Source organism: Schistocerca cancellata, chromosome 1, assembly GCF_023864275.1.
Source record: "Schistocerca cancellata isolate TAMUIC-IGC-003103 chromosome 1, iqSchCanc2.1, whole genome shotgun sequence".
NCBI classification, from domain to species: Eukaryota; Metazoa; Arthropoda; class Insecta; order Orthoptera; family Acrididae; genus Schistocerca; species Schistocerca cancellata.
In genome coordinates this window covers 878,196,655-878,221,242 of record NC_064626.1, presented here as the reverse complement: position 1 = coordinate 878,221,242, position 24,588 = coordinate 878,196,655, and the positions used below count along the sequence as shown (strand labels likewise).

Below are 24,588 nucleotides of genomic sequence, written 5' to 3'. Positions count from 1 at the left end.
AAGCATCACGTCACTAACAAACTAATGCAGTTGCAACAGACTCTTGAAAACAGTTTATTATTACACAAGAAATGGAGAACAAGTCAGGTTAATAGTTAATGTAAAGTTCACATTTTGTACAAAAAATTCAATTACTTCATTTTTGTTCTTGCAAACCCATAGTAATTCTCATTTCACCAGCTACCCATGGCTCAAAGACACTACATTATGTGAATGGGAGGAAAAAAGTAAGTGTCATAACATGAGGTTGATAAACTTTCATGGGTTAACCATATGGCAAAATACTCTCCTCTGTGATCTATCATTTGCCAAAATCTCTAATCATTCCTCAGAAATGAAGTGTTACTCTCCCTGTACCATTTACAGAAATGAATGTACTACACACACTCTATTTTCTCGAGATTGGAGACAGAAACAGATCTCTTCCTAAGTTTAATGAAAATTCAGAATATTAGCTGTATTCCATACTCTAACAATGTATGACCTAACATAAACATGCAGAGCAGCAAGCATGTGTGTGTCACCACTTCGGCAGTGTAAGCAAATCTGTCACCAGCTGCACCAAAGCAGACAATCATTCTTAACGGACAAAGTGTAGAGCTCACCATGCTATAGCGAACTACAATGGCCACCCCTTTGGAACAAAGGGGTAGACTTTTCCCAGCACAGCAAATCAGTCAAGGTATCTTCTGCAAGGTGTCACTGTGCAGTCATAAAGGAATGGTCCAAGCCGAAATGACGAAATCTTCCTTGAAATTTTTTATACACGAAGAATACAGCTGAAGAAATATACTGTCAAAATTTTAGTTGCTAAAGTGCACTAAATACTTCTTTAAAAAATATTTTGAAACTGGCAAATTCATAGCCTGCCAGGCTGCTGGAGGAATTGCACACTCCTACCGGAACTCTGGCATACTGCACATGCACAACACAGCATGCACAAGTACTTTATTGACAACATATCAGTTAACAGACAAAATGTAAAGCAAAATTCTATAAGTATTAAGAATGGAGATAAAACTGAATTAATATTCATCATGTTTTCTTCGTATAAACCTGCTAACAGCATCTGTCTGTTTTTTGGACTGATTTGAATGTTGTCAGCCTTTCATAAGAAAATATTAAATTTTAGAAGAAATAGGTAGTAACTGTCAATTCATGAATTGTGGTTTTTAAAGGCAATTGTTGTGCCAGTAACAGTCCATAAAAAGAATATTTTCTTAGCCCTTAGGAAACATGTACAATAACATCGTTCAGTGACAGAAAATCAGGCTGTGAATTTTTGGTTAAATGGAGGAAAGAGAAAGTGCTTCAAATGGAGCATTGTGGAAAGCCAGTTTCATTTGGTAAAATCTGAATGTGGACTGCATAATCTGAAAAAAGGTTGACACGAAGTAGTAAGAAATATGTACCAAAATGAAATTTGCAAGAGTGTGAAAAAAATATTCAACAGATTTAGAAATGCTGATGAGAGATGCTGTACCATTACAGAGGGAGATGTGGGTGTCCCTACCCTCCAAATTGCAAGTGAGATGAAAATTTTTCCATTTCCAAACTTCTTTGACGTAATTAAGCAGAATCAAGAAATCGTATGGAACAGGAAGTCACAAAATTACGAAGTTTACTTGGGGTCAATGTGTAGCACAGATACCTTAATAGGCAATACTGTAGGAAACATGTGACATGAAAAGGGCAGCATTTGTTGGATATAAAGCCAAATAGTCAAATTTCGTGAAAGAACTGGATGCAAATCACACTGCACCATTTCAAGGTGGGACGACACATTCGTATACAATAATGCCCCTGATAAGTGAGAGTGGATCACTGTTTCTGCAGCTTCATACCTATTGTTATGAACATGAAAGCAAACAGGCTCACAAACAAAAAGGAACGAGTGTTTAAATGCAAAAAAATCTTGTAAAGGAAATATTAAAATCAAGAAAAAAATGGGAAAGAATAATTTTGAACATTTTATTCGAAACGTCTCCTTACCAGTTGTACAAAATAATTCATCAATTTTGTTGGACATTTAGCCTGAACATGATGACACCTCTGTCTGTGAAGGGGACAACAAAAAGATTGTTGATAAAATTCAGATTCCATGCGGCACAGGTAATGCATCTGAACCCCTCTATAATAATTTAGGCAAAGGAAAACATTTTTCACATAAATATCAGTCAATATAACAGAAAACAGCTCAGTCATTTCAGGTTTATCATCAAAACAATACTCAAACTTCAGTCCTTTGTGCAGTATCAGTTTACATCACTATGTTTTACAAATCTGATCAACTATGCCTGATACACAGTGCAATACACAGAACAATGGCATCCATCCCCAATCCATGTAAATCAAAACCAGTAATTTCTGTGAAGTGCCTAAATGCATTAATTTTCCTTTTATCTGATGCGCATGGCGTAAGGATATTTTTTAACAATTATTCAATAGACACCCCGCATTTTTATGGAAACTATAGTAAATTTTTTAAAAATTATTGGTACGTGTCACAGGACCTGTTATAAAATGATGTATTGGGTGGTTATAATTAAACTTTCCCTATTTAAAGCACTATAACATAGAAACTAATTAGCATATGAGTACAAAACTTGGTAGCATTAATATCAAGAATGTGAGGAAGAGAGAATGCAGAATCAATCCAATTTTAACACTTAACGTGCTGCTATTACCATTACATCCTGGTACCATTACTACTACAAAATGGACTCAATATGACACACATCAGTGTCCAGAAGTGTCTGAAAGGGCAGGATTGTGTTCTGCATAGAAGATCCAAGCATGTCTGTAGGTATGCTGGCTATCTCTCTTGATGTGCTGCTCTTCAGATCAGCATATGTCTGAATGTTCCTCTGCTAAACCCTGTTCTTCAGATAGCCCCACAACCAGAAATAACAGGGAGTGAGATGAATTATTCGTGCCGACCAAGTATTTGGAAACTACCGGCTGATAATTTAATAATTTCCAAATGTGTTTCGGAGAAGCAGGTGTGGCTCCATCTTGCATGAAAACTGATTAGTTCAATGTGTCTCTCTCCTGTAGGGCGGGTATGACATGCTGGCGAAGCGTATCACAGTAACACTGCACATCTTTGGTACTCGAGCGCCAACCTGTTAAAAGAAAAGTGCCAATGACGAACATAGCCGTAAAGCCAAATCATATGGTGACACATTCACCATACAGAGAAACTTCATGCAAAGTGACTGCAGGTCGCTATTCTGCATGTTCATCTCACCCATCAGAGAAAATGAGATTCACCTGTCCATGGGATTGTCCAGGGCCAGCCCTTGTCAACTTCAATCCTTGCGAGAAAGTGTAGAGTGAAATCAACACGTCGTCGTGCGTCCTGTGGTATACAAGCTGCTGTACAATACATATCTTGTGCAGACAGCGTTTGAGAATGGTTTGAAGCACCTTCCATACAGTGGACCACAGGATGTTCAATTGCCATGACACAGCACCTGCACTACCTGATGATCCGGAATTGCGCACTGTGTTGTCTACCATAGCAACAGCGATTTCCTCAATAACCTGTGGTGCAACCCGTCGTCGGCCTCTTCCCGGAGCGACGTCCAGTTCTCTAGTTGATTCAAACTACTACTTCATGCTCTGCACAGCAGGTGGAGGAGGAGGACCCTTCCGTGATCCTGTCAGCTGGCGATATTCTTGAAGTGCAGATGCAGCATTACCATTGCTTCAATAAGAGAACTTCACCAATAATGCCGTGCTCCTTTTTTCCAATTTCATGTTGACACATGAACACACTGCACCTGGTTAGGTGTGTGAGACTATGAATCACCATGACTGATCACAGCACCTACTGGGCATAGCCAGAACTGGTCGGTGGTGCTGTGACGCATGGAAATCGTGCATCCCATAATCTGGACATTAATGCTACCAAGTTTGGTACTCGTATGGTAATTAGTTTCCATGTTATAATGTGTTAACTACAGAAAGTTTAATTACAACCACCCGGCTTGCGTAAGAAATATCACATTTCCACAAATTAAAACCTCAACTGTTGAAAGTTGTCTGCAATGCAACATCAAACATAGCCCTGTTTCTCCCCCCCCCCCCCCCCCCCTCCCCTGATGGTCACCCTGGTAAGTACTGCATCTGAAGCCAGTCTAACTATCGATACAAACTGCATGTTCAAGACATTTATGGTATGTGATATTTTTGGTATGGTTTGCGCGTTTAAAATTTGCAAGTGTGCATGCAGGAATTTTGCACGCTACGGTCCACTCCAGTCTCTTATGAAGACTGCATCAGCTCTTCGTTAAGTGGCACATTAGGCAGTATGGGCTGTACAAACTGCTCTTAACAGCAGTCAGTTTGTGGCAAAAATGAGTAACTTCCAATTCTTAAAAAAAAGGAGGAAGAAGAAGAAGAAGAAGAAGAAGAAGAAGAAGAAGAAGAAGAAGAAGAAACAACAATTGCACTTGCATGTGTCTTAACTGCTAAAATTTTGACTTTGTACTTCTATCTGCGTATTCTTCCTGTGTACAAAATTCCCAGGTAGGTTTCGACATGTCTGGTTAGACCATTCCCTTGGCAGTTTCCTAATTTACTTCACTTTTGCTCACACTGAACTATGATGCTTTTACATTGATGCTGAATTTATACGAACTGTGGTGCAAATGCTAAACTACTGTGCCAATTATTTCATTCACCCCTGCATCTCAACTCCACCCTCATAGCACATACAGACTGACCTGCCGCCTCAAATCAGCCAGTTCCTCTTGGGGAGATTGATTTGTTTCATCATTCTCACCAACAGGACCATCAGTACTTGCCAAATTATAGAAGAGACCATTCTGTAACAATCAACAAGTAAATAAAATTCACTAAACCAGAAACAACTATTTGTTAAAATTTATATACAAGCAGCACAATTTGGAACTTTAGACAGGCTACTGGTATGTAACAAACTAGTAACTATCTACTGGATACATTTACAGGGTGACAATTATTGACTTACATGATAAACACAAATTAGTAACACACTACAATGGAAAATCCAGGATGGAATGTAACAATACCAGAAAAGGAAAGTTGCTACTCACCATATAGCGGAGACGCTGAGTCGCGATAGGCACAAAAATCTTTGTGCCTATGACGACTCAGCATCTCCGCTATATGGTGAGTAGCAACTTTCCTTCTCTGGTATTGTTAGTAACAAACTACGGTGTAAACACACTTTATTCAACATGTAAACATCACTACAGATATTAGGATTTAGGTTATGACATGTTCAATAAGTCTGCCATCATTGGTGACGATGTGGCACAGGTGAATACTGAAATTTTGCATGACCCGCTAAAGTGTTGGAACATCGATGCTGTTGATGACCTCCTGAATGGCTGTTTTCAGCTCAGTAGTGATTTTGGTGTTACTGCTGTACACCTTGTCTTTAATATAGCTCCACGAAAGGAGGCACGTGTTCAGATCCAGAGAATCTGGCGGCCAATCGAGGCCCATGCCAATGGTCTCTGGGTACCCAGAGCCAGAATGCAGTCCCCAAAGCACTCCTCCAGGACATCAAACACTCCTGCTTCGATGGTGTCGAGCTCTTGCATGAACCACGTCTTGTCAAAATCAGAGGAGGAGGAGGAGGATATTAGTGTTTAACGTCCCATCGACAACGAGGTCATTAGAGACTGAGTGCAAGCTCGGGTGAGGGAAGGATGGGGAAGGAAATCAGCCGTGCCCTTTCAAAGGAACCATCCCGGCATTTGCCTGAAGCGATTTAGGGAAATCACGGAAAACCTAAATCAGGATGGCCGGACGGGATTGAACCGTCGTCCTCCCGAATGAGAGTCCAGTGTGCTAACCACTGCGCCACCTCGCTCGGTGTCAAAATCAGAGTCGCTTTGCATAATGGGGATGAAATCATCTTCCTAAACCTTCACGTGCTGCTCGGTAGTCACTGTGCCATCAAGGAATATCACAATAATTATTCCGTGACTGGACACTGCGTAACACACAGCCACCCACTGAAAGTGAAGAGACTTCTCTATCGCGAAATGCAGATTCTCAGTCCCCTTTATGCACTAATTTTGCTTACTGAAAAACACATACAGATGAATGTGTGCTTCATCACTAAACCAAACCATACTGCGCATACTAATTCCCATCATGCTCTGCAGCCAACCGTGCAGTTTGAACATCCTAACACAAACCATTCAGAAGTTGTGACAACTTCATTTCATATAGTTCATAATTGTCACCCTATAATTACAACACAGAAATAAAGTTATTAATGCTAAATGACATCCCACGAAAACCATTTTTTATATCTTACTGCTCATTACAGCTAATTGCACTGACAAAATTGATTTTTTAGAAAATGCACTTTTCACATAGTAAACACATAATGGAAATGGCTAAGCAGGGATAACTCGAGGACAAATGTAAGGATGTAGAGGCTTATCTCACTAGGGGAAGGTCTACAGGAAAATTAAAGAGACCTTTGGAGAAAAAAGAGCCACTTGTATTAATATCAAGAGCTCAGATGGAAACCCAGTTCTAAGCAATGAAGGGAAAGCAGAAAGGTGGAAGGAGTATATAGAGGGTCTATACAAGGGTGACGTACTTGAGGACAATATTATGGAAATGGAAGAGGATGTAGATGAAGATGAAATGGTAGATATGATACTGCTTGAAGAGTTTGACAGAGCACTGAAAGACCTGAGTCGGAACAAGGCCCCAGGAGTAGACAACATTCCATCAGAACTCAGTAACCTTGGGAGAGCCAACCATGACAGAACTCTACCATCTGGTGAGCAACATGTATGACAAACGCGAAATACCCTCAGACTTCAAGAAGAATATAATAATTCAAATCCCAAAGAGACCAGGTGTTGACAGGTGTGAAAATTACTGAACTATAAGTTTAATAAGTCACGGTTGCAAAATACTAACATGAATTCTTTACAGACAAATGGAAAATCTGGTAGAAGCCTACCTCAGGTAAGATCAGTTTGAATTCCGTAGAAGTGTTGGAACACATGAGGCAATACTGACCATACAACTTAACTTAGAAAATAGATTAAGGAAAGGCAAACCTACGTTTCAGGCATTTGTAGACTTACATAAAGTTTCGACAAAGTTAACTGGAATACACTTTCAAACTCTGAAGATGGCAGGAGTCAAATACATGGAGCGAAAGGCTATTTACAATTTGTACAGAAACCAGATGGCAGTTATAAAGAGTCTAGGGGCATAAAGGGAAGCAGTGGTTGGTAAGGGTGTAAGATAGGGTTGTACCCTATCCCCAATGTTATTCAATCTATATATCGAGCAAGCAGTAAAGGAAACAAAAGAAAAATTTGGAGTAGAAATTAAAATCCATGGAGAAGAAATAAAAACTTCGAGGTTTGCCGATGACATTGTAATTCTGTCAGAGACAGCAAAGGATCTGGAAGAGCAGTTGAACAGAATGGACAGTGTTTAAAGGAGGGTACAAGATGAACATAAAAAAAGCAAAACGAAGGTAATGGACTGTAGATGAATTAAATCTGGGGAGCAAAATAACTGATGATGGTCAAAATAGGGAGGATATAAAATGTAGACTGGCAATAGCAAGGAAAGCATTTCTGAAGAGAAATTTGTTAACGTCTGGTATAGATTTAAGTGTCAGGAAGATGTTTCTGAAAGTATTTGTATGGAGTGTAGCCATGCATGGAAGTGAAGTTCATGGGCAAATCTGAAAGTTTGTTACATATCTGAAATAGTTACGAAAAAAATCTATGCAACCTCAAAACCTGATCTTAACATATTAATTGTTTAAGTTTACTGGAACTGCAAGACCACACTTAAATGTAAAGCAAACAAAAAAATGTCTTCCCTACCATTCCATTAAGAATGTGTATTGCTTTAGCGGGAATAAATAAATAAATAAATTAATTAATTAATTTAAAAAAGATCATTTGACCATGGACTACTGATTGAAGGAAGGCAAATACAACATTATATTCAATATTTGAGTCATATGCTCCTTAAAGTATTAGAAATAGTTATTAATGATCTATACGTATTTCTGTAAACTTATGTAAATGACTGCACACATTCTAACAATTCCAGTACATTAAAGAAATGTTGACAAGTAAAAAATATAGTTACCTTCAATTGAGTGTCGAATGGGTTGAGAGTTTCAGCCTGAAAAACCAAACAAATCTGGTTACTCATTAGCAAACAAAGGGTCAGAGGAGATTAAAACAGAAGCACAGGGAAACGAGAGACTACATGTGTGGGAGGGAGGAAGTAACAAGGCAAAAGGAAGTGACCAGGCCCAACAAGAGGAAGGAGAGGGCTATGACAAAGAAGAAATAGAAATTATTAAAATGGAAACGTCACACACTGATAAATGGGGAAATGAAACAGCAAGTAATACCCTTTACCTTCCTTACTCTTTTACTATGCATCTGAGCATAAGCTGTTATAAAATTGCCTGACAGATTAGAACCAAGCTCTTTGGTTGAACTTGTTCTCTCTCATTTTACATGTAATGCCCTTCTCAAATGAGCAGCCCAGTTACCTCACTGTTTGCAGTAAGACCTCTGAATAGTGTGGAAAGTAAGAAGTACCTAATGGCTGGTAGACTGTACATGGAGTGAGTACAGATAAATAGTAGTAGTAAAAGGACTGCAGATAAAGAGTAGTGTTTGGGTGGATGTAAATTTCTGGTGCACAGTTTTAAACAGCTGAGGAATCTTAACACAGGACCAGTAAGTATGAAATTAGACAACATTGCTAAAAGGTTATATCATCTCTGCTACATCTTGAGTAGCATTCTATCATTTTTGTAATACTGTCATCATTCCATCCTGGATTTTCCATTGTTTGAGTATGAAATTTGTTATTTCCAATCTTAACAGTCCATCAGTTTGACATTTAGCTAGGAATCTGGATACAGGAAACTACTGTTCTAAGAAATAATAATGTTACATATTATGTTAATTGGTGAAGACATTTAGGAAAGCAGAACTGAAATGGAAGCACCAACTCCACAATTGGTAAATGTACAATTAGTGTACACCATGAAGTTTTACTTTTTTGTATATTATCCATAGTACTTCAGTATCAAATAGAACATTGAAGTTTAATGAAGAAATTTATAGACACATCCTTACCCTCATCAAACCGTTCTCTTCATTCTGAATTGGCTGTCGCATCACATCACGTGCAGGAATTTAAAAAATAAAAAGAACAAAAACTACATTACATCAAGTGGCAAAAACGAGCTGTTACATGCAAAAGTAAACACAACTGCAACAATTATAACACAAGGAAATAAGGAAAATATTACTGTAAGCTATTACAACACACAATAATCATGCAGTAGAATGATTTAACTTGCAACATTGCAAACAATGACAACAACAAAAAACAGAAGTTGGCTGTATTAACAAAAGCAGATTGTATTAACTTGTCTAACTTGAAGTCCCCAAATGAAAATCTATAATCTATTAACAGATTTTTTTTGGTCATCAGTCTACTGACTGGTTTGATGCGGCCCGCCACGAATTCCTTTCCTGTGCTAACCTCTTCATCTCAGAGTAGCACTTGCAACCTACGTCCTCAATTATTTGCTTGACGTATTCCAATCTCTGTGTGCCTGCTAAATAAGCTGGGTGCAGCTGGCAATCACTTAGGGAAGAATAACTAGGATAAAACCCAGATATACAGAAAAGGTAAACTGCACGTGTGGAAGGGACATCCAGAAAGAGAAATATAAAGAGAGAAGTGCACGCACACGCACGAGAAACAGAACCATTCAATATTGTACTTTACAATACCTACACAAAGGCTGCATATTTTAGAATATGATTACAGTTTGTGTATATCTTTTCCCCAACTCAAGAGTCCTACGCTGTGTGTACTAGAAGCTTCTCTCCACCAGAGAGGAAATCTCTTAAAATTCAAACTTATTCAATTATTGACCGGTATGTTTAAAAAATTAAGTACTAACTTTTAACTTCTCTAAAATAAGCACAAAAACCATAGAACTGTAATAAGATTCATCACCCATAACCGGAATAACACCATCTTTTATAACCATACTGTTGCAGTTATGCATATCTATAATGTTAGAGTCACAATGAAAACAACACCACCCTTTCTTCGCATCATGTCTAGCCCTTCTCTCTCCATCGCAGAAAGTAAAACTTCATTCATTTTAAATTTTTACCCACAAACTGAATTAATAAAAATTTACCTTTTGCAGGTGTCGAAGCAACTTCAAAAGCATTGTTTTATGATTGACAATATCTTGGCAGATAGAATGGTACGTATGTCGGTCCAACCATAGTCCACCATCTTCACAGTCCGATCCAGATGCCGAAGCAGAAGACTACAACAAATATTTCATTTGACATGTAACAGTAGTGTATCAAACATTGTTATCTATATAGTGCATGTGTAAATACTGAATTATGCGAAAGAAATTACAGTATAGCATCAATGATCTGAACTAATTGGGGGACATGGGTGTTCAGAAAACAGGTTTATTCGGATAATCTAACTGCACACTTCTATTTACCTTTGTAAACTACATATACTTATAACAACACGACTCTTATTATTACAAAGGTAAGTACAATAGGAAGTTGTGTAGTACAGCCTAGTGAATGAAAAACATTTCATACATTTGGACTTTGCTTGTACAATATAAAAGTACAGAATTAAAAAAAAAAAAAAAAAAAAAAAAAAAAAAAAAAAAAAAAAAAAAAAAAAAAAAAAAAAAAAAGGTAAGTCACACATTTTTCAGAACAGATATCTGATGCTGAGTTGCTTTCATCTACAGGTTCAAACAATTGCAAGACATTATCTATACACACAAATGTTTCAGAAGCAGCTGGTACATTTTAATCATCTTTTCTGGACCATTAGTTGGTGAAACACTGGCAACATCAACTTCATCAGTGACTAGGTTTAAAATTTCGTTACCTTGTATCCTTTGGTGCCCTGGATCTGCATCATCAACACTTACCCATTCTTGAATGTCTTCTTCATTACATTCATGGCAACTTAGTTCTAATATTGAGCATTTCAGACATATCATTTGGCTTGTCATTTTCAACTGTACTTCGAGAACTTTCTGCCATATCGACAATTTTATTCCAGGCTTTTTTCAAATTCTGTTCCTTTACAGTACCATGCATGGCATCTTTCGATTCAGTATTTTCATGATTTCTTAACAGACCACCTCTCTTCCTCTTCTCTGTGATACCATTTGAAGGACTTAAAAAGACCTTACTTCACTGACTGTAATGAAGTAGTTAATTAGGTGGAAGAAACATCACTTTAATGAACTCTTCCTTTTCGTTTAAGACATCACACGATGGACGAGTTCATGTGTTGTCAAGGGGCAGTAACATTTTCTCCCTTATCTCATTATTTCACTGATGAGCCTTTACAGAGGGTATAAAAACTTCTACAAACTATTCCTTGATAATCATACTACCTATCCAGGTGCTCTTTTGTGAGATTTATGCAACAGGCATCACAGACATATTACCATATTTTACAGACTGCTGTTTCTTTCTTTTAACAACAATAAGTATATCTGTAGCTACCAATAGCATTAGCAGAATCTAAAACAGTGAACAGTCGTTTCTTATTTTAGGATCCAGCACTGCTAATTTACAATGTGAAGCAAGAGTTTTTCTTGGCAAAGCTTTCCAGTTGAGCCCAGTTCCATGAGAAATGTTAATGTTTGCCAGAGCATAGTAATCCTCTAACAATATGTCCTTACTCTGATTTTGAAAGAATCAGCAGACAGGTTTTTCTCCTTGCACTTCAAGCTAACAAATGCTGTGTTGTGACAAAGTATTGTAACTAGTTTGTTCTTGATTGGAAATTTAACAGTCTTCCAAGAATCTCATTAAGCTGAACTGCCTTCTCACATAGAATGGGACTACAGGTATGTTCTTGTGATCTTGTGATCTTTTCCATGTAAACCACCTGGAAAACATGTTTCCTGCTACATGATGGAAGACAGTGCTGTTTCATCTCCTGCCTGTTCTTAAATAAATTTCCATAATTTACTTCCTGTCTGGAACTGTTTCTTTTTAGCTTAATATCTACTTTTGTTTCACCTTGTGCAAGTTTCTGATCACTTATAATTTTAAAGTTGTTTAGAACCATAACATCCACCACACCTTTCTTATTAGTAAGAATATAGCTAACTTCAATTTTAATTCTATATGATACTAGCAATGTCCGTATGCTGTTTCACTTCTGAAAGAATGTATATATTAAAGATAAATGTATCATTTGTTTTGGTAAATTTTAACATACTTTTTTCAAATCAATATGCAACTTCATTCTTTGCAATGTTTATCTTGTTTCACTTTAACATGTAACTTTTTCACTGCTGTTATCATACTCAAGTTATCCACTGAAGAATCATTTGTTAACACTCAACCAATTTTCACATTAAAATCCATCATCTTGAAGTGGTATTACTGTTTGTCAGTTACTGGAGCCTTAGTAGTAGTAGTAGTAGTAGTAGTACAGGGTAGCCTCCGCCCCACACTGTACAGTGGCTTGTGGAGTCTGTGTGTAGATGTAGATGCCTTATTTTCCCTTTTGAGAGTATGGGCAAGTTGGTACACAGACTTCAATGATTTCCATGTACTACTGTTCTTTTGTTTTTAAGGTAGGTCTGGCCCTTTGTTCTGTGGATTCCTTCAATATCTCCGAGACAGTTTTTAATTTTTGTATTTAATATAAATTTTCTCCCAGCCCTTTTTGTCTGTGATAAACAATGGCCAGATTTTAACTGACTTTAGTTTTCTTTATTTTGCTACACTATCAATGACTGTATACATATATATCTGATCAAATCAACAGGTGTCAATTAAAAAGACTTGTACCAGGTGACCAGTCTACCTGATTGGTGGCCCTAGCCACATGACATTTCATTTCATCTTTAATTACTTTTTCAACTCTACTTAACTATTTCATATCCAAAAGTTCTGCAATTTATTGTCCCCCAATAGGAAGTAGAAACAGTCATTATTGTATGATCCTTGTTATTGCCTAGTAACCCAAACTTCAAACAGCAAAGTATGAGCAAGGAGGTAATATGGCATGGCTGATGGCAAAAGCCATTACATTACCTTCCTCAGTCCACTACCAATACTTTTTGACCTGGGCCAGAGCACCATTGTACCAGGAATGTGATGTGCCATCAGTCTCCAAAATCCCTAGCCTGGCAGAACCCAAAAATGTTTGGCAAGAGATGCGAACAGAGCTGAACCTCAGCAAAGCTGAACTCAAAATTGGCAGTTTGCACACTGATCAGTTACTAGCAGGATCCTCAAGTCTTAGTCAATACCGTCATGTCAGTTTATCACTCATGTAGTCTAAAGGGTATTACAAACAACATTGTCTAGAAGTATCTCCCATGAAGTTATCAACCACAACTAAGATTTAGATCACACATTACGAAGCATGTTCAGACAGTTAAGTGTACTGCGGCCATAATGGTCTGTGGTTTCTTGCTTTTTGGGGATTGGCAACACTGAGTGGTAGAGGGGCATCCCTGACCAGAGCAAGCAACTTGGCAAGATGGTAGTACATAAACTCACGTAGTGTCCGGTTGTATGAAAGGTATCAGAAAGAAATCCTGCCAAGTGAGAGCCACGTGCTGTGATCCGCTTCCTACTTGTGGAAGGAACAACAGCCAGAAAATTTTTTTCCATGAATCAAAATTGTGTGAGAAAGTGGTTTCTGAAATAAGCCACTTTCAGTTGTATATGAATTTTAACAGGAACATGACAAGCCCATGGTTAAAAAACTTACTTCACACCAGGAAGCAGCTGTCAGCAACCCTCCAACTGCCTTGCTGTGCAGGGCCACCACACTGCTAGTCAAGCTCGGGTGTCGCGGAGGGCACTAGCGCCACCACACACATTGAGGGAAGTTACAAACATTTTTGCGCATATCTGAATATCATGGGAATGACACAGGCCTCAATTACACAGCACAACCGTATAAACTATAAAATACTTGGTTTAAACCAAAGAGACCAGGTGCAAGACCATATAACAACAATCGTGGGATCAATAACGAAGCAGTTGAACAACTGTGACATTATGTCCTTGAAAGGCAACCAAAGTTTGACAATATATCTTAATTTCTTAACTCCATAGCCTCAGATTCTGCATAATTTCAATCTCTTCCAGAATGTTTAGGATCCGCCCCTTGCCGGCTTTACTTCTCTATGTAAGACTTTTAAATTATTAGCTACACCTGGTACAGATTGGCGAGTACCACATTAGTGGCTACTGAAGTATACGTCAAATTCCTCACACTCAAATGTTCTCAGAACCTAACACCACATCCTCTGCCAGTCTGCCCCACATACCTAACAGGACAGCTGCTGCAACTGGTGGTTTTTGGAGTTTGGTGAAGGCCAAACAAATGTTCATGATGAACAAAGGAGTGGATGACCTTTTATTCTGACTTTCATTGGTGGGGAAAAAAAGGTCAAGGAAACTGTTCATGGAGATAGTGAACTGACAGAGCACAAAATTTCTACCATGTTTCTGTAGTTCTTGAGAATAATCTTATGAGACACTCGAGGAAACGCTGGAATACCAGAAACTGTGTGCAAGATGAGTCCCAAGAAAGCTGACAAGAGTATCACAAGAAAAATTGAATCAATAGTGTCCACAAGTTTCTTGTGTGACTTTACTTTGATGACGATTTTCCAAGCTTTATTGTGACCGGAGATGAAATGTGGGTTGTTCGTTACACACCTGAGACAAAGAGAGTCATCAGTGATATCACACCAATTTCCAATCTGCCAAAAGAGAGAGATTCAAAACCACAATTTTGGGCAAAATATCACGGAATCAGTGTCTTGGGAACAAAAAGGTATCATTTTGGCCGAATTTATGCCTAAGGAGGAGACCATCGGCACAAGGATATTGCAAGAGAGAGAGAGAGAGAGAGAGAGAGAGAGAGAGAGAGAGAGAGAGAGAGAGAGAGAGAGAGAGAGAGAGAGCATTCAAAACAAAAGCAAACTGCCAAGAAGAGGAGTGTGCCTGTTGCACAATACCCGTCCTCTCACAGCCTGTTCTGAACCAACCATCCAACCCTCCACAACTGCTGACAGACAGCAACACTGAGATCATCGAAAGGAATGGAAGAACTAGAGGGCCAACGTAGGAGGACTGCAGCCTTGGCAGCAGCATCAGCATACTTGTTCCCCATCAGACCAACATGACCAGAGACCCACATAAATATCACAGTGGCTCCCTCAAGAGTGAACAAGTGGAGGCTTTCTTGGACCCGTTGTGCTAAAGGATAGACTGTGTACAGGACACACAGGCTCTGAAGGGTACACAGTCTGAGCAGATGACAATTCAAAAGCCTGTGTTGCCGAATGTACTGCATAGTCTGATACATGGCGAAAAGCTATGCTGTAAATACTGGGTAGTGTTCCAGAAGCTGATACCATGGTCAGTCCGAGAGCCATCAGTGTACACTAAGTTCCACGTGAGAGTCAAGATACTTACAGTGACTGATCGAATCTGGAGTAGTGTCCTTAGGAAGCAAATGAAGTCCGAGGTGAATACAGGCTGCCACACGAAGCCAAGGGGGTGAAGGATTCACACCCGCTGGGAGAGTGGTACATAGCTTGATGTTGATCAACCAGAGCAATAGCCAAAAGCGAACTCAAGGCGGTAACAATAGAGGAAGTGCCCCACACTGGCAGTCAAAGAAGCAATGGAAGGAGGAGGCAATATGACGGGTGGAAACACATGGCAGATGAACAGCATGCGTATCCACTGAGGATAACACACATTGGTATAACATTCGTAGTTCCACAGATTCTGCGAAGAGACACTAAACAGGGCTAGCGAAAGGTGCCAGTGGCCAAACTGATGCCACGATGAGGGATTGTACTTGGACGGCACAAGATGGATGGACATGCAGATGCATAAACAAAACAACACAAATTCTGATTTGGAACAGGGAAGAGATCGGTACAAACGAAGGTGGGTGGCCCAATCTGCTCCCCAGGAAGTACTGCTGAGGACATGTGGAACATTGGCGTGCTAGGCACAGCAGGCAAACAGGTGAGACCCGTTGTAGGGCCAAGAAAGTTTTCTATCAAGCATGAACCGCAGGAATTTTGTTGTTCCAGTGAACAGAAGAGCAACACGCACAAGATGTAAAGATCATGGAAGAAACCTATCGCGCCACAAGAAATGCATACAAACTGTTTTGTCAGTGGAAAAGTGAAAGCCACTGTCAATGCTCCACGTGTAAAGACGATCGAGAAATCGCTGAAGACGCCATGCAAGGAGCAAAGTCCATAGAGAACTCCAGTAGATCGCAGACCACAGATTTGTCAATGAAAAGGGAGCCAGAGATGCCTGGTGAGACACAGGCCAATAGGGTTCATGGCTACTGTGAAGAAAATCATGCTCAGGACAAAGCCTTGAGGCAACCCATTTACCTGGATAGAAGTGTCCAATGAAGCAGAACCCACACGTACCTTGAAAACTATCTTTTAAAAATTCTGGAAGGAAATGGGGCAGGAGGTCTCGGATGCCCCATGTGAAGAGTGTACAGAGGATATCAGTCCTCCAGAAATTGTCGTAGGCTTTCTCCAAATCAAACAACATGGCCACAGTCTGGTATTTCCACAGAAAATTGTTCACGACATGGATTGATGAGGTGACAAGACGATCAACTGCAGAACGGCATGCTCAAAATCCACACTGTGCTGTGGTTATAAATTACAAGGCTCAAGCCACCAGACCCATCAGGCACGAATCGTGCATTCCATCACATTGCAAACATAGCTGGTGAGGAAAATGGGGCAGTAGCCAGAAGGAAGGTGTTTGTCCTTACCGGGCTTAGGTATGGGTACGACACGCCAGCATCTGGGAAATGTGCCACCTGCCCAGATACGATTGTACATGTGAAGGAGAAAGTGTTTGCCTGCAAGAGAAAGGTGCTGCAACATCTGAATGTTAACATCGTCCAGCTCTGGGGCACAAGACCATGATCTAGCTCGTGCATAGTAAAGGCAGCATTGTAGCATTCATGATTCTGAGAGGAGAAGGGTATCACCTGAACCACCTGTCTTCATATCCAATGGGGGAAGGTGGAGTGATAGTGGGTGGATCTCAAAATCTCCAAAAAAAAAAAAAAAAAAAAAAAAAAAAAAAAAAAAAAAAAAAAAATAGCGGTCCACAGTGTTGGAGATGGCAATAGGGTCCACAATGACAGTATCTGCTAGGGTCAGGTCGGAAAGTTGAGTAATGGACCTTGGTCCCAGAGAGATCTTGGAGGTTGGCTCACACGTCATAAGAGGGAATGGAAGTGTTAAAAGAATTACTAAATGAAATCCAGCTAGCTTTTTGGTATCCCAAAGAATGCAACACTTCACATGCAACTATTTATAATGAAGATAGTTCATCACTGGATGAGTGTTCAACAAGCGGAGAGCGTATCTCCACGCTTTATGCGCGTCGTGGCACACCTCAGTCCACCAAGGGATTGAGACATGGCACCGTAAAGATGAAATGCAAGGAATGCAATGTTCTAAGGTGGTAAGGATAACATTTGCAAGGCATTCTACCTTGTCATCACAACTGGGGAAATAGTGGTCATCAAAGGTCACCAGGAAGGAGTAAAGCCTCCAGTTGGCCTTAGAAAGCTACCAATTGGGTCTACATGTAGGTGAGGTAGGAGTCATCAAATGGGTAGTACATGGGAAATGGTAGCTTGAGTACATGTTGGAGAGAACGGACCACTCGAGACAACTAGCGAACTGGGAGTGCAGAACGAGCGGTCCAAATGGGAATAGGCATGCATGGAGTCTGAAAAGAATGTGCATGCTCAAGTGTTAAGGCAGATGAGGTTGAATTGATTGAGAATGTCAGCCAAGAGGGCTATGTTTGACAGGTTTCAGGAGAGCCCCAAAGGGGTGGAACGCATTAGTCACCGAGCAGCAAAAAGGGACAAGGGAGTTGCCCAAAGGGGTGGAACGCATTAGTCACCGAGCAGCAAAAAGGGACAAGGGAGTTGCCCAATAAGCTGGAGAAAGTCCGCCCTGGTGACACCGACTGATGGAGGGAAAATAAAGCGAGGAAGGAAACTGTGAACTGCAACAGCTTGAAGCCGGGTAGTCAGGGTGATGAGCTGACTATGAAAGTCATCCGCAATGAGCAGCACGACTTTCCCTCAAAAGAAATGCGAGAGGTCAATGTAGTCGTGAGGACGCAATTTTGTTTCTTGGAAGCAGAGAAAATGTGGATGCTGCAATTCCATGAACAGCTGTAACTACTCCTTGTTGCATCTAATGCCACAAACATTCCACTGGAGGACAGTCATGATGGGGGAAGGGGAGGAGAGAGAAATGAAGGTTTGTCACCCCAGTGGCTGACAAGTGCCAGCCTTCAAAGGCTGAACCATGAGACCTACAGAGGCATCAGCATTTTCCCTTGGCCAGTCTGTCGATTCCAGGGCAGAAAAACAGTTTGTGGAGTGCACTGGTGAAACAGAGGTCAGCAATATGAGGATAGCATGTGGAAATACTGTTGAAGAGGATCTCAGTCAGTGGAGGAGAGGAACGTTTGCCTTTGTTTGAGTCCTTGGAGTCTTTGTGGTTGAGAGAAGAAGATTCGTATGTCCGTTGGATGAGGGATGCAAAATGTCTTTGCAGTATTCCTTCTGTCCTTTCTGGGCTGCCGATTGTGTAGCAGGTGATTTTGCCACTGGAGGCGAAGATTTGGTGGCTTGTGGCACAGCTGGAGGAGGAGGAGACAGGGATGCTCCCATGGCACTCAGTGATTTTTCAACTGTGGTGCTGAGTTTGAGGTCACAAGTCTGTGTGGTCATGTCCTTTGTGGAGTGAGGTGTAGCAAGAACAGTACTAAAGTTACCAGAAGGCAAAACACAGAGCTTTCAACTAGCCAACAACTTGCGAGCGACTGGGTAAAGCACTTTTTCTTTCACCCAGATCTCCTGGATGGTCTACTAATCAAGATACATGGGACATTCTTGGGATGAGGCTCCATGGTTGCCACTGGAATTCATACATTGCAAAGAGGATGGGAGCAATCATCCTTGTGAGCATCCCTACCACAAGTAGCACATCAGGCCGTGTTTCAATAGGACATTCGAGTATCGTCGCAACACTGGTAGCAGCGCATCAGGTTTGGAATGTAAGGTCAGACCATGATGACTTCATAGCTTACTTTGATCTTTGATGGAAGCAATACTGTATCAAATGTGAGAATAAGAATGCGTGTAGGCACTAAGGATGCATCAACCTTTTTCATCACCAAAGGACTGTAGTAACACCCTGATCCGAGAAGTAAGTTTGGATTTCTCACTCGATTAGACCATCAAGCAGTCTAGTGTAAATAACACCATGTGAAGAATTCAGAATTTGATGGGCCATGACACAAACATGATAGCAGTCTAGGTGCGAAGCTGCAAGCAGTTGTGCTTGAGAATCACAATTAGTCTCCAAAAGCAAAGTGCCATAGTGTGAACAAAAGCAGGATTTCACAGGGCCTATAACTGCATCACCACCTCTCTAATAAATGGATTAACCGTAGCAAAGGTATGACCATCTTCAGTACATGAAACCACAAGGAACTGAGGTGGAGCTGGTACAAAATTAGAATCTTTAGCCTCATTCCATATACGTTTAGTAGACATATACTGAGATGATGACTGGCACATTGTGAGAAAATCCTTTGGTTGTCAGTATCTCCAACAGCTTGCCCCTTCTAATGGGGGCTCGCCTCAGGGAGGGGCTCACCAGCTTTAAGCTGACTATTCACACCTCAGGTCACATCTGACAGAGACCAACTGGCAGGTTGGGAAGGTAACACATCAGGCAATCACCACTTCCTGGGCCTAGCCTGTAGAAGAGGGAACGTGCGAACCCCACCTTTCAACCCAGAGCTGGGCATTACACGTTACCCAGTGCCTGTTACACATCACATTCAGGGGCTGGCCTTTAGGATCACATAGGGAAGAAAAAAACAAAGAGAAACCTCAAACGTTGAAACCGAGGAAGGATAGTAAAATGAAAAAGAAAGAAAAATAAACAGTGAAGGGTCTGTTCTGATGTCAGGCTACTGAAAATTCAGAATACATCCCCAAAAATATCCCAGACACATTCCACAACAGAGGGGAAGAAGACCAGCAGGAGGACAGACATGCAGCAAGAAAGGGGAAAGGTGCTGCAAAGGCTGGGGTCCCATGATAGCCACACACTAACTCACTAAAGAGTGGTGACGGGGGATTATCAACAAGTGTGAAGACTGATGGGGCATCTAGCACTTTGTATGTAGGGATCAAAGAGGGACTAGCAAAAGCGAACAGTTATTCTGGTACGCTCCATGCATCCCTCCAGAGAAACTATGTCATTGGCAGGAAAGCAGTTATGTGCTATTCTGTCCATGTCTGGAACCAGAGAGAATGATGATTGTTTAAGTTTGCAAGCCAACCACAATAAGCACATGGTGATGAATTTCGGCAGCCAGCTGTCCCACTGAATCAACTGCCAAGCTCCGCTGTATAGATGTGCTGCAGCCATGACAAGGCAGGTCCAAAACTCAAAAAGTGCACAGGCGCAGAGAGCATGGGGCGGCCAGCTTCTGCCCTCTGGGTGAAATCATCTGATGGCCTGCAAGCTGCTGTCTGCAAGGGTAGGACTGAGGCATGATCTTTCAGTCTCCCAGGTGAAAGGCTATCCTCAGTCACTGACCAAGCCATCCTAGGCAGGTGACTGGAGCTGTTGATGCAGTGACGGCTGCTGGCTGTTACCCTTTGGCCCTCTACACGGGGACCAAGAGTAGAACTTGAGGGAATAGCCAGCCGTGCTCCAGGGGTAGGTGTGGGGCTTCTGGCTTGGCTGTCACAGCTATTGGCCATACTGCCCGGGCAAGGACAGGAGCTAGCCTTTGCGCTGACTTGTACACAAGCCACTCAGCAGAGATACTGTGCACAACATGGTGTGATTTAACCCTCTCTCCCACACAATATCTCTAAGTCATCCTGGCACATTACCACCCCAGTGGTCGGGGGGTTCCAATATTTCTATGCCCAGGATATTCGATATTTTACTTGCAGCATAACTGTAGCTCATAAGGAAAGAAATATTACTAAACTCTGGACATTACTAACAAACAGTAACAAAATGAAATACACCAGCTGACCAACTGAGCAATGAAACTATGTGTGAAACTCGCAGTACATTCTTCACATTATGGATCTTGGAAGATTGAATTCCATAACAATTTCCAAAATGGGATGTCCCACATGTCTAGCTACAAACACCATTCTGCGTTCAAAGTCTTAACTTGCACTGTGCGAACATAGTTAATTTGCACTGTGCGAACATAATTGTGCCTGAAATATTTTCACATGTAGCACATTAGTACAAACAACTGCTCCACCAATGCTCTGCCCTTTTATAACGTGTGTACGACTAAGTGGGGTAGTGCAGGGGTTAGTACACGGGATTCCCGTTTGGAAGGATTATAGTTCAAACCCATATCCAGCCATCCTGATTTAAGTTTTCCATGATTTCTCTAAATTACCTAGGGCAAATGCCAGTATAAATCCTTCAAGAGGGCACAGCTGTTTTCCTTCTCCATCCTTCCCTATTCAAAGCTTATGCTCCATCTCTAACGACTTCATTGTCAACAGGACATTGAGCACTAATCCTCCTCCTCCTCGTGTACTCAATACTACCAACATTTGTATACTTGTGTATTGCTGTCGCATGCCACAGCTGGAAAAGGACAACACAGTCCTTGCGAGAGACCAGGAGAAGTGCCACGCCCCGGTAGCCTCCTTGATGGCCCAAAGTTTGTTGGGTGACGGCAGGGCGCACCATTCTTCACCCCAGGTGCGAAGTCCCTTCTCAGGGTGTATACATGGACAAGGAAAAAAATTCCCGGATTTTCCGGTTAAAAATACACTTTCTCCCGGATGAAAATGCACATTTCCGTGTTAGTGACAGTACACTCTTCCTCAGCACTGTAAAACTCATCAGTCCTATGGTTCTATATATGGGAGTAGAATTTCCCGGCACTTTAGTAAACGAAACTTTGAGGGGGGGAAAACACATTTTGAAAAACTTTTGATGTGCAGCAACATGTACGCTGCATATTTTCGTATTATGAAGGTATAAATTTGAATTCCACCAAACACTGCGTGTTACTTTCTGAAACATTGAAATCAAGATTGCGATGCGCTTTTGTAAGACAGTCATAGCTCTTGTCACGTGATCTCGCCAGCTGATGGCAGCATAGGACACATGATGATGTGAGCCAATAGCAAGATCACTCTTAAGTAGCGCAAACAGACAAATAAGAAAAGTTAATGGTTTAAATTAATATACACAGCATTCACATATAATATTGTGTCTCTAAGATTAATAAGCTGGAAGAGAAGCTAAGCTTCCACATACAATGTTGATCTTTTTTGCACGTGTTACACTTTAAGAGACATCACACAAATGTACCAGTAAAACGACGTAAATGTCTGAGCTTTTGGGCTCGAAATTCTTCTAAATGGTCGTCCTCAAAGAGGAGATTTTTAAATGAGAGTCAAACGCTTTGTGATTTAAGAAATTCATCGTACATTCTCGCACATAGTTCATCTTGCGTAAAAGGAAATCTGCTTTGAATGTAATGTTTTTCAAACCACCATTCGCAATATTTTCCCGCGACCTGTTAGAAATAGGTTCGTTTCAGCAGTTGCAAGAGAACGCCAAAAACAGGCGTCACCGCGCTTGCGCAGCTACGATAACGCAGGAAGCCCATACGTTCGTACGTGTAAAACATTAAAAGAGCTTACATATGGCATAAAAGAAACAAGACATCAGATGATACTTCAATAGTGTCGGAATTTCATGAACCATACTAAAACGCATAATTCGGCTTAAAATGCATATTCGTATGTAAATTTTCTTGGAGTACCAGTACTGTATTACCTCATGTTTGTTTCTTTATTATGGCATAATGCCATACGTGCATTTGAAATGCAGCAAACAGTTGAAACCAGCCAATAGTGTGAAATTAAACACTTCGTTTCAAATAAATTGACTGCCTCAGTAGAAAAGATTAACTTTAAGCCAAATCTCTTTACCAAACCGGCAAAAATAACTTCATTGTTCTGTCAGAAAAATAACTTCATTGTTCTGTCAGAAAAATAACTTCATTGTTCTGTCAGAAAAATAACTTCATTGTTCTGTCAGAAAAATAACTTCATTGTTCTGTCAGAAAAATAACTTCATTGTTCTGTCAGAAAAATAACTTCATTGTTCTGTCAGAAAAATAACTTCATTGTTCTGTCAGAAAAATAACTTCATTGTTCTGTCAGAAAAATAACTTCATTGTTCTGTCAGAAAAATAACTTCATTGTTCTGTCAGAAAAATAACTTCATTGTTCTGTCAGAAAAATAACTTCATTGTTCTGTCAGAAAAATAACTTCATTGTTCTGTCAGAAAAATAACTTCATTGTTCTGTCAGAAAAATAACTTCATTGTTCTGTCAGAAAAATAACTTCATTGTTCTGTCAGAAAAATAACTTCATTGTTCTGTCAGAAAAATAACTTCATTGTTCTGTCAGAAAAATAACTTCATTGTTCTGTCAGAAAAATAACTTCATTGTTCTGTCAGAAAAATAACTTCATTGTTCTGTCAGAAAAATAACTTCATTGTTCTGTCAGAAAAATAACTTCATTGTTCTGTCAGAAAAATAACTTCATTGTTCTGCCAGAAAAATAACTTCATTGTTCTGCCAGAAAAATAACTTCATTGTTCTGTCAGAAAAATAACTTCATTGTTCTGTCAGAAAAATAACTTCATTGTTCTGTCAGAAAAATAACTTCATTGTTCTGTCAGAAAAATAACTTCATTGTTCTGTCAGAAAAATAACTTCATTGTTCTGTCAGAAAAATATCTTCATTGTTCTGTCAGAAAAATAACTTCATTGTTCTGTCAGAAAAATGGGAAATAAAATCTGAAAGTAATAACATATTTTGGCTTTTCGTAGTTATGCGAACGTATTTCAATTCATTTGATAGCTCCCGGCCACAAAAATCCATTTTGTCATCATTTAACGTGAGAGCAATAAACAAAGAGGAAACAACAAAATCACTGAACGTAAACACAGGTCACGTGGACACTCCCCACCTCAACTCAAACTGCTCTGGCATCAGCTCCAGATTTACTATATTTCCGAACTGAGGCAATATTAAGTTGTGGCGCCCAGCCACACTTCTCTAACCAGAAGCGGGAGAAGGTACAACTCATACGCGACTCAACTGCGCATGCTCAGGAGCCTGCCCGCAACAGCTCAAACGAATCTAATTTAAACAGTTGTCGCATCACCCTCATCGGAGGCATTTTGTTGTTATAAAGCACTGCATAGTCTTTAGGAAGACTTTGGCAGGCACTTGTACGAGCACTGTTTTGTTGCTGTATATGGTGCATTTCCTTTGCAACTTAAGTTTTATTTTCGTTTTCTTTTTTCTCTCTTCATGTTTTGTTGCTGCAGTATTATTCTGC

The 24,588-nt window shown here is 40.3% G+C and overlaps 1 protein-coding gene across 6 annotated transcripts in view; it reads right to left on the bottom strand.

The window, feature by feature from the left end:
• LOC126190318 (uncharacterized) overlaps positions 1-24,588 on the bottom strand; it is a 592,731-nt gene that overhangs the window by 19,419 nt on the left and 548,724 nt on the right. For 5 of the 6 annotated variants that reach the window (XM_049931012.1, XM_049931017.1, XM_049931013.1 and 2 more), the window contains 4 exons: positions 10,235-10,369; positions 9,150-9,182; positions 8,140-8,175; positions 4,731-4,832 (listed from right to left, as the gene is read on the bottom strand). In XM_049931012.1, coding sequence (XP_049786969.1) covers positions 4,731-4,832; positions 8,140-8,175; positions 9,150-9,182; positions 10,235-10,369 — 306 coding nt within the window. The remainder of the gene's footprint in view (positions 1-4,730; positions 4,833-8,139; positions 8,176-9,149; positions 9,183-10,234; positions 10,370-24,588) is intronic. The other variant, XM_049931014.1, reaches the window with a different exon arrangement.